Genomic DNA, 11479 nt, shown 5'->3' on the forward strand with positions numbered 1-11479 from the left:
CAGCTGCGTGTTGTTTTTGTAAAACATGTAAACGCCAACTTGCGAATACGGATAGCAATGCCGAGAAAACAAAGCTATTGCATAATAATTGCGCTTGAAACAGAAATGCTCAAGTTCAATGATAACAATCTCCATCATTGAAGATCGACGCGACGACATCTTTCTCTCTTTCTTTTTAATCCAGTGAGAAAAAGTTCATTTTCAACTTTCCCGTAAAACTTCCCAACGTCATTTCTGCAATAGCATCAAACTTCTTTAAAATATTTGTTTGTGTTATCTGAAATTCCTCCGCGCAATAAAAGACATTATTAATTTTAGTTACATACTTTTTTTATTGTTTCCTTAAAAAAAAAGAATGTGCTACGTAAAAGAAACTTCAATCAAACAGAAGTTTCTTACACCAGCTCTGAATAGATTAACTTAAGTGATGAAATAAAAAACAAAACAAAAATATCTATCAGAAGAAAATTCCATTTAAATGCTTCATTCATTCTTCCTCCTCAGGGAAGCACCTTCTTTCATTTACTTTTTCGTTTTTGTTTTTTTGTGTGACATAAATTCAACTATTACTAATGAACAGCTCTGTTTTTTTTTTCTTTGAAGAACTTTAGGACTCATCAACTGGACAACATTAGTGATGACGGTTTTACTTTAATTTTTGTGTGTGTGTTGGAATTAAATTTAGAAGATCTTACTGCGCAGACTTTTGTCCAGCAATTCGCCGCAGAAGTCGATTACCACATAGGAATGTTACCGCAGCAATTGGAATGAGCAGACGAATTGTCTGGAACATGTCTAATCTTAACCAGAAAAGGCCAAAGAGACCAAGAATGGATCCGAGTCCAAGATGGAATCCAATCGTACTCAGACTGAAGGTAAAGTTCGAGACATTGATGCCAAGTTTTGCCCATAAAATGAACAACATCACCAATGGAATTAGGCAGAGCCCAGTGAAGATGTCAGACACCAGACGTGGTGGACGTTTCTCAGGCACGCGGAACTGATGAACGATTTCTGGTCTTGGAGCACGAATTGTTTGAGATTGGTTATCTGAAAAAAAAACAAACAAAAATTGAAAAATATAATCCTATGAAAAATAAAATTATTTACCCTTCCTGGCGTCTTGAGAGAATTTCAATTGAACATTAGCCACATGCCATTTGAATGAGTTCGAAAGAGATGCATCGCCGACAATCAATTCCAATTTATAAACTCCTGATTTGTATCCAAAATCACCTCCTCTAGCACCGACATCCATGTCAAATTTGTATGCCTTGGAGGAATCCTGTTCGGCAACATAGATAATCTCTTCCTCGGTCTTTTGGTTGGCTAAACGGACAAATGCCTGGTGAACGGTCATCATTTTTGTTGTACCATCATCGACAAGGGCTGCTTTCATGATCAATTTCTGAGTGTGGTCAGCAGAGAGGGTTTCGGACAATGTGCTAGGGAATACAACTGATTGCTTCTTGATGGATGAAGATGCATCAGAATCTCCAACACCAACTTCCAATGAATGAACCTTGACTTTTCCGAGGACCTTAAAGTTCAGAGTTTGGGTGTAGCTATCGGCGACAATGTCAACGGTGTAAATGCCTCTAGCGGGCTTGAAAGTAATCAAATCTGCAGCATAGGTGGTTTTGTCGGAGCTCTTCGAGACAAATTGAACCTTTTCAGCGAGAACGGTGTTTCCTTTTTTAACAACAATTTTGCCAGTGATGCTCTGTGGGAATGGTGACAAAGGTTTTCCGAGGAGATCTACAACTTCGATGGTCAAAAGAGGAGATTCAGCTTGCAGTTGTCCGTTTCCGACCAATTGGATGCAAATAGGGGCCACCTTGTTGAAAAAAGGTAAAATATTTGTATTAAAAACTTGTATCATTGTTATTTTTCGGCAGAGTAGTATGAAAAAAATGGTTATTTTATTTGGATATTCTCCCATCGAAACAATAAATAGGGACTTTATAACAATTCTAACAATCCACTTAATGAATGTTATCTAAAACAAAAAGATATATAGATATAAAAGCTCAACAAGGCCTCACTATAGATAAACCAACATAGAAATACAGAAACCAATCTTAACCAATTAAAAATAAGATCATAAACAAACATGAACATCTTTGTCTTTTGAAGAAAATACAAAAGTACAAAATTGACATTTTTCGCTACCTCCAAAATAGAATAGATCTCGCGTACAAGTTTGGTTCTATGAAAACATTTTACTGTTGCTGGATGATTCTGAGGAAGTTTATGTTAAAACTCGCACCCAAAGAAATATTGGAAAGATTATGTTAAAAGGCGATAACATAACGTTGATCCGGAATGTTAGTACATCCAAAGATTAAGGTTAGGTTGAAACCAACACAGAAAAACCTAACAAAGATCGTTTCTACTAAATGAACCAACACGTCTACCTTTTAGGCAATTTATCAATTTAAATAAATGAATTAATTTTTGTGTATTTTTCTCAATTCACTCAATGTGTTTTTTTTTTTTTAATGAATTCCAATGCAAAAGTTTGAAAAAAAAGATTACGGCTTTTAAATGTTTGTCTCTAGCCAATGGAAATGGAACTGACACTTTCAGACGGTGATTTAAGACAAACCAAAAGATAAAGTAAAGCGAACTGATATAAAGTAATTTCTAGTAATGAATGCAAAAGGCGTGCTTTCAAGAACGTTTTTTTGAAAAAAAGAATTAATAATAAAAAAAAAGTTTCTCACCATTGAAATGCCAAATCATTGGAGAGAAAGTTACCTTTTCCCAATCTACAAAGGAAAGGGGGACACACAAAACTGTGATAACTACAGATCGATTAAGCTGATGTCACACACCATGAAAATCGTTGAACGGATTTTGGATGGCCGACTACGAAAAATAATACGGCTGTCTGATGACCAGTGCGGGTTTGTCTCGTTAGTTGATTTCGAAAAAGCATTCGATAGACAACCACGAGATCTGATGGGTGTCATTGAGACAGCGAGGGGTTCCGGAAACCTACGTGCGGATGATCATGGACATGTACGAGGAAGTCAAAACGAAGGTAAAATGCCCCGCAGGAGTCACGAAGAGTTCCCAATCAAAGTCGGTGTGCACCAGGAGAGCCTCCTGAGTCCTTTCCTCTTTATCACAGTCCTTGACTTGACGCAAAAAAGGTAGAATATCTATTCCTATTCTCGACATCTATTTAAATGGAACAATTCTACCCAAGTGTGAAAATTCAATTATCTTGGATCTATGATCAACAACAAGGCATCTTGTGATGACGACATCAACCATTACATATGTGTAGGGTGGATGATAGAAAAATGCCCCCTAAACTGAAAGGAAAGCTCTATACTGCAGTTGTTCATCCAGCACTTACATACGGTTCACAACGTTGGACAATGTACAAAACGTAGTATGAGAGTAAATTGACAGCAGCTGAGATGAAGTCGGCAGGAGTAACAAAGCTTGATCGAATCCGAAGCAAGAAAATCTGAGGAAGACTTCACGTCAAAAATACCGTCTTGGATAAAATACAGCATGGATAAAATAAGCTGGTACTGTCATGTACAAAGAAGAAACCCTGAGAACACAGTTCAAAAGGCGATCGCAAACGACGTTTCAATGCAATCGCGAAGAAGAGGCAGGCCTAAGAACTCATGGAGAAGTCAAATGCAACAACTGCATTCAGTTGGCCTTAGACATGGAACCATTCAAAACATGGAGGCCTGCCGACGTTTCCTGAGGTCAACCCGGCGAACCCCACATGTGAACCCGTTGTGTGGAGCAGTAAAGTGGGAGAGCTGTGATCCCATTCGAGATCATGACTGTCGTCGATAATGGAGAAGAAGAAGATTCTTAACAAATTCCAATTTTCATTTTATCATATTTTTGTTCTAATAAAAGAAATCAGATGTTGCTAGACACTTCTCACTCATTTGCTCAAATGTTCAACATTTGCTTCAACTCTCGAGTTGATATCAACTCTCAAGTTCGCCATCTTTGGAGTTTGCTTCAAGTTGAGCAATAGTGAAGAAAATGGGCCTATTTCTACATTATAGATGATGAGAAACCTAACGACAGAAAATTCAAGTAACGCGAATATGAGCAGCAAAAATTCTCAAGACGTTAACCTGCACCCCTGCTCAGTAACAACTTTTATCACTGTAGATAAAATTCAAGAGTGACTATCCATTTTATCCTATCAAAATAAATGAAATTTCTATTTATTTTTTTATAAATTTTTAATTTGAATAGATGTTTTGGTTTATTTATCGGAGTCAATAGATTTTATAGACATTCAAAAAAGTTTATCGTCAGTGATAAAGTTACAGAACAGGGCCCAACATAATAAGAGTTCGTCGGCTTATAGTGTAAATCTGCTAACTCCATTAAAGTAAATTTTACAGAAGAAAGAAAAAAACTTCTCAAAATTGTTGTTGTCAATTTAAAAGAAAAATCCATAATACCATTTTTTGTGTTCAATAGTGCTCTTCATTTCTATACGAAAGCAGATTCAAAAAGACTCTTAGTTTGGTATCTTTTAAGCAATTTTGTGAGTTAGCAGGTTTTCTTCAGTAACGGCCATATTATTCATTAGTTAAAAAAAAAAACATCTGGATGTAAAGAAATTGAAATCTCAAAAATAAATCCAAATCCATGATATTCACTATCACATAGACAAAAAAATAATCGTTTTTAACTATTTTTACTTGCTCTATAGGGCAAGTATTGGTTTCGTGTAGAATAAAAAAATCGAGGTTTTAATCAAAATCAACATTACGATGATGGAGAAGATCAAAAAAGTGGTTTTCGTCATGCCGTCCGTCGGGTCTGTGCGTCTGTGAGTGTGTGCGTCTGTGCGTCCATCTGTACATCGAGCTAGGGCCTAAACGAATGGATGGATTTGCTTGAAACTTGGTACAGATGATTTTTACGTAATTCCCTAGACCCGTTTTTTTTATTTTTCTAATATCTCCTTTTAAACGCATATCTCCCATATACATTTTTCGAGGTATTGCAAATTTCTCGAAAACGGCTCTAACGATTTTGATTAAATTTGGTGTAGGTAATACTCCCATTGATTCTTACAAAACTGCGTTTTTAGTTTTTCTCAAAAAATGCGGAGAACGGAAATATGGCATTTTATTCAAAATTTACAGACATAATTTTGAAGTGTCGAAAATAAAAAAGTTTTTGAAAAAAATTTTTTTTTTTAGTTTTTGAAAAAAAATTTTAATTTTTTTAACTTACAATTTTTTTTTTGATTTTTTTTTTTCTCGACACTAAACAAAATCTTAAATTTCCAATAGCTATTTAAGATAACGATACTTTGAACTACAAGAGCAAGTACGTGCGACCCCAGTCGTGCATTTTATTTAACTTTTTTCATAGTTAAAATCGGGATAACTATTTTGGATTTGGATTTATTTTTGACATTTGACAATTTTACATCTAGTGATGCAATAAAATATTGGATTTAGCCGGTTTTCTACAAAAATAAAAACAATGTTATGAATATTTTTCTCCAATAGATTTATTGATTTTCTTGTAAATACAGGGTGAATGAGGAGGAATGTGCCAAAAAAAAATATGCGTATTTTCTAAAAAAATTGACTTAATTTGGAAAAAAAATATTACAAATCAGCGGTTACACCTACTATAATGTGGTGTACCTTTTTGTAAATCCAAAAACCTCGTCTATTTTCTCGTTTAAACCTGTTTTATGAAATAGTTTTTGGAAAATGAATTTTCAAAATCAAAATTTTTATGAAAAAATGCAAAAAAAAAATGGTGGAAAAAGTTAATTCCCTTTGGATGAAACTTGCAATAGCTTTTACAGTTCCGAAAGGACAAAAATATTCCGGGTGAAAAATTGTCAATTTAAAACCCACAATAGGGCTGATTGACACCAAGAAGAGTATAAAATAATAATGTAATAATGTGTAGTTCAATCTAACACTTATCAGCCTCTTGTTAACTTTAGGTGTTTGAAGGGCAACCATGTAATCAAGAATGCAGTTGTTCTTACATGTTAAGAGAATAGGTACTCTTATTTCTTATTTATTAACTGTTGATTTAAGAAGTTTTGATAGAGTTAGCAGGAATTCTTTGGGAATAATGGAGTTAGCTGTTTTACTCATCACGCAATTTGGCTAACTTTTAAGTGGAATTGAACGAAAATTTTTTATGTCAGACGATGCGCCTTCCTTAGACCTTTCAAACTGCATACCTAACTCAAATTCTCCCAAAAATGGAGTTAGCGGGTTTACACTCTAGGCCGACGAGTTGTTTCCCATCACATACAGTGACGGACAAAACAATAAGACCACCTTTATCACTTTTAAAATATTCTCTCTATCTCTTTTTAAAATTATATAAAAAGGCTCTTTTTACCACAGTACACATAAAAAGGTAATATATTCCGAACTGATATTGGTCGCCAGATTGTCAAAACATGACACTTTGGCGACCAATGTCAGCTACCGAATTCTTAAGGCTTGGCCACACCGGAGGGTATGCGGTAGCGGTACGGGTAGCGGTAACGATATTTGTATGAAAAAAATTCCACATCTGAACGTTGATATGTCAGTTTGGAATTTTGTTCATACAAGTACCGTTACCTCTACCCGTACCGCTACCGCATACCCTCCGGTGTGGCCAAGCCTTTAATTGTTTAAAATACCGACGAAAAACGCACAAAAACCGATAAACCACGCACACCACTAAATTTTAAACAATTATTTACCATTTGTTAAATTTGTTATTTTTCAATTTATAATATTTTTACATGACATTTTATAAATTAAAACAAAAAAAATTTTCTGTTTACTGCGATTGAAATATAAAAATTAAAGGCCGACCTGACAGATTGGTGCCCATTTGTGACAAACAAATTTTGACAACGTTCAGAATATATTACCTTATTATGTGTACTGTGCTTTTTTACTATATTCTGCTTAAAATAAGGGAACTATTATGAAATAAAAGAAAAAGAACATGCACAGATAATTTGATGAAAAAATTAATGTATAAACTAAAAAGAACTCTCAAATCGTGTGGACAAAACAATAGGACCAAGTGAAGTCATTTATTTTTGTATTACCTAGGATTCAAATTTTAAACAATATTTTAAATAGAATACTCTTGTGAGATCATTTAATATTAGTGGATTAAAAAAAATGTTGGGAAAAGATTAAAATGGGTCGTGGAGTCAATTGTTCTTCAGCCGTGAGAGAATTGATGCATTAACTGACAAGAGAAGGCAAATCAGAACGGGAAATTACCGAAACTATTGGTTAATTAAAAAACTTTGTATTAAACGCACTAGAGCCCCCAAAAGAAAATTTTAAAATAGGAACAAAGCGAAAAACTTCACAAAAACACGTCTTAGAAATAATGCGATTGCCATAAAAAGACACTTTCAGGTCATCTTTGGACATTAAATTAGAGCTTAACTTGCTAATAAGTGAAAAAAACGCTCAGAAGAAGACCATTAGAAAAGTAACTCTTCCAAAGAATCCCAAGGGAAGTTTCACTCCTCAGCAAGAAGCATCGCAAAAACCGAATCAATTTTGCAAAAAACCATTTTAATTGGATTGGTCCAGATAATGAAGAAAAAATGGCGCAATGTTCTGTAGCCCGACGAAAGTAAAGTCAAATTAGTGGGATCAGATGGCAAAAGATGGATAAGGCATCCAGAGTACGCAGAATTCAAACCGCAATACACAAGACAAACGCTTAAACACGGTGGTAGAAACATCATCGTGTGGAGGTATTTTTCTTGGCACGTAGTAGGTATAATTTTTTGGATTAAAGAAAACATGGACCAGCATTTGTATCCCAATTTCTTAAAAGAAGATTTTTTGTCCTATACGGAATGGAAAATGTCCCTAAAATGGCAGTTTATGCATTATAATGATCGTAAATATACATTGGGTCCAGTTCAAATATGGCTTAAGGGGCATAGAATTAATGTTATGTGTTGGTTTGCCCGATCGCCGGACCCAAGTCCAATTGAAAATTTGTGGGCTATCTCCGAGAACTCATTGGGTGCAAAAAAGTCGAGAAATAAGGATGAGTTGTGGCAAAAACTTCAAAAGACTTGGTATGTAATACCGAGACGAACTTCTCGCAAATTAGTGGAATTAAAGCCGCCAAAAGTATGTGATGGCAAATAAGGGCTTTTCGACAATTTATTAGTTTTGACCAGAAAAAGAATTGAAATATGAAATAATTTCCATTTTTTGAGTAGTGGTCCTATTGTTTTGACCGCTTTAGAAATCAATTTATTTTCGTTTTTATTTATTTTTTTTATTTAAACAAAAAATCTTGTTAGATAATTAATTGATTTAAGTTCCTGATACTGTAAATTTTATATTAATAATTTTTTTTCTTTTAAAATCAATGAAAAATGTGTGTTTTATGATTTGTTTTTAAAGTAAGACGAAATGGTCTTATTGTTTTGTCCATCACTGTATCTGCTTCCGAATGAAGGAAAAATAAAATTTCGATTGCAAATAATTCAGCAACCCGAACTCCTACAAACCTTTGGTTTCCAGCTATGAATAGAGTCTCAAGAGTTCTTTCTTTTGATGTCTCATTCGATCAATTAGGAGAACATTTTTGAAAATTCGTTTTTTTTAGACAATGGATAATTTTCGAAAATCTGAAAAAAATAAATTCGTAATTTTTTTCGCTGAATAAATAGGCCTGTTCACTGTGGTCTCATATCTGTAAACAAAAACTTGTTTCGGGACTTTGATCCGAAAATATCTGCTTCCGAATGAAGGAAAAATTAAATTTCGATTGCAAATAATTCAGCAACCCGAACTCCTACAAACTTTTGGTTCTCAGTTATGAATAGAGTCTAAAAAGTTATTTCTTTTGAGGTCTCATTCGATCAATTTGAAGAAAATTTTTGAAAATTCGTTTTTTTTTTAGACAAGGGGTACCCCTTGGATAATTTTCGAAAATCTTAAAAAAATAAATTTGTAATTTTTTTCGCTGATTACATAGGCCTGTTCACAGTGGTCTCATATCTGCAAACAAAAACTTGTTTCAGGACTTTGATGCGAAAATATCTGCTTCGGAATGAAGGAAAAATAAAATTTCGATTGCAAATAATTCAGCAATTCGAACTCCTACAAACTTTTGTTTTTCAGTTATGAATAGAATCTCAAGAGTCCTTTCTTTTGATGCCTCATTCGATCGATTTGGAGAACATTTTTGAAAATTCGTTTTTTTACCTCTTGGATAATTTTTTAAAAATCTTAAAAAAATAAATCCATAATTTTCTTCGCTGAATGCATTATCCTGTTCAGTGGGATCTCATATATGAAAACCAAAACTTGTATCGGTATTTTGATCCGAAAATATTTGCTTCCGAATAAAAAATGATTTTTTTGTTTTTATTGACAAAATTAAAGAAAAAATTCACTATGGCGTATACGTGTTCTTTTGTATTTTTTTGTATTTTCTTATTAAATTTTGTTTTAAACATTTTTATGCGTGGGTTGGTGCATGGAAGAACTAAAAGCAGCTCCTCCTCCCGATTGCAACGGATATGGAACTTATCCAGCAGTTTTATCTTTCGCGAAATTAAGTTACGTATTGCAACTCGCAGGAAACCGAACTAAATTGCAAGTTTAAGTTCTTCCTAATCAATAGATAGATGTGTCTTGTTCGAAATGTTTGAAACCGTTCCAAAGGTTTTTTTCAAACAATGCCCTTATACAATTTTGCTGTCTTCCTTAACCTTGGGGATTCCAAATGTTCAATGTTTTCAAATACATAATTTTCCCATTGATTGGATCAAAGTCAAGAAGGAATTGCATGTAAGTTTAAAAATCACTTCTCTTATTCAGATAAACTTAATTTCCACCTTATTGTCTTATTGTTTTGTCCATTACTGTATATCGTAACAAAAAAAAAAAAAAAAAAAACTTTTGTAACAATAATTACTTACCTTCTTGTCAGCTTCGCTCAAAGTCTTCAAAGCTTCAATAAGAACATGAACTCCTTTCGGTGTTTGCACTGAACGACGACTCAAGAAATATGTAGCCAATTTAACAGCTTGTCCTTCAGTAACTGGCGCAGGTTTACCCAAAGCCTTGGTCACCTTAAAAGCTCCATTAACAATCAACGCTGTAATACTCAAACCACCTTCGAATTGTAACATCTTGCCATCAACTTCATCAGCTTGCACAATAGCATCTTCAACACGATCAGCGACGAATGCAGCTGGAGCACCAACTTCAGCAGCAATATAAAAAGCATATCCCAAACTACTCAATGAATCGTCTTTTTTGAGAATATTCTGAAGATTCTTGGCAATTTTGTTAGAAGTGCCCGCATCAATTGTCACGCCCATTGCTTTCGAAGCAAACAGATTAAAGAAAATCTCTTGAGCTGTTGCAGCGTCTTTACTAAATGAACTAGAGATTTTATTCAAAACTGTTTGGGGAATTGCCAAAGTTGTGCATTTGGCATTTTTATGTGCTCCAACTAAATAAAAGTTTTTCTCAAATTCCTGTTAGAAAAAAACAATGAAATTAAATGGATCTTAACAGAATTCTTTAAATAATTTACATTCAATTTGGAATCCAAATAAGTTTCATGGATCTTTTTGCAGAGGGCAATTTTTTCAGCTTCATTTGTTGTCTCGACATTCACAGTGGAGTAATAGATCGATTGTAAATCATTCGATGACAGACCATCGATAAAGACATTCTGGAGGCGTGATAAATCCGAGGAACTCAAATGACTAGAGACAGTGTGAAGGGCTGTTGTTTGGGAGGCGCAGAATAATTGTGTTCCCAAGAGTAACACTAGAATTCCTAAAGAAAACATACATAATTTTTTTAATTTTTCATGGTTCATCGAAAGCAAGTGAAAAAAAAATTGTCACAAAAACCGGCGACGATACAATAAATACAAGCCATGGATTTGCATATAAACAAATGACAATATTTAGACTAAATTTTGAATACAAATATTATTGAAAAAATTTGTATGTTTACTTACCTAATTTAAACATGATTATTTAATTTGTTTGAGCACAAAAAACGTGATAAATAATTTTCTTTTTTGAGTTGGAAAATTTTATATCACAACCAAATCGAGAGGCATAAAAATTGACAGACACGTCAGCGGCTAGTAGAAGGCAGCCCGGCAAACAGAAGTATATTTTTTTAGAACAAATTGAGGGTGTTTAGTGCTAAAAGTTTTCAGATTTTATATGTTGGTGTGTGGTTGGGAGGTGTTGTTTTGTAGTAGATTATTGATTTGTTTGGTTAATGGTGTAAACAGAATATAATGTGAAATGGAGTAGATGTGTATTGTGTTATTTTATCATTTAAGCCCATGGTATAAAAAGAGAAGGTATGATCATTAGAAAAAACTCTGTATCGAGAACTGTCAAAACTTAAAAATGGCTACTTAAGGTTTTGACAGCTGCCCATTGAAATTGTTGTTGTAAACAAATTTGTCT

The 11479-nt window shown here is 33.9% G+C and overlaps 1 protein-coding gene across 1 annotated transcript; it reads right to left on the minus strand.

Annotated features, from left to right (window-relative positions):
* Positions 1 to 305: 305 nt before the first annotated feature.
* On the minus strand, positions 306 to 11172 carry LOC129907250 (dolichyl-diphosphooligosaccharide--protein glycosyltransferase subunit 2). The gene is made up of 5 exons (XM_055983364.1): positions 11014 to 11172; positions 10579 to 10826; positions 9956 to 10519; positions 1111 to 1837; positions 306 to 1050 (listed from the first exon to the last, which is right to left on the minus strand). Exons 1-5 carry the CDS (start codon positions 11024 to 11026, stop codon positions 692 to 694), a joined length of 1911 nt encoding a protein of 636 aa, XP_055839339.1. The 5' UTR covers positions 11027 to 11172; the 3' UTR covers positions 306 to 691.
* Between the last annotated feature and the right edge of the window lie 307 nt (positions 11173 to 11479).

Source organism: Episyrphus balteatus, chromosome 1, assembly GCF_945859705.1.
Source record: "Episyrphus balteatus chromosome 1, idEpiBalt1.1, whole genome shotgun sequence".
Taxonomy (NCBI): Eukaryota; Metazoa; Arthropoda; class Insecta; order Diptera; family Syrphidae; genus Episyrphus; species Episyrphus balteatus.

Excerpts from the sequence above, each read along its gene's own strand:
- LOC129907250 (XM_055983364.1), bottom strand. Across the intron at positions 10,520-10,578 it reads ATTTGGATTCCAAATTGAAT|GAATTTGAGAAAAACTTTTA; the intron begins GTAAATTATTTA and ends TTTTTCTAACAG. Across the intron at positions 1,838-9,955 it reads TGAGCGAAGCTGACAAGAAG|GTGGCCCCTATTTGCATCCA; the intron begins GTAAGTAATTAT and ends TTTTTCAACAAG.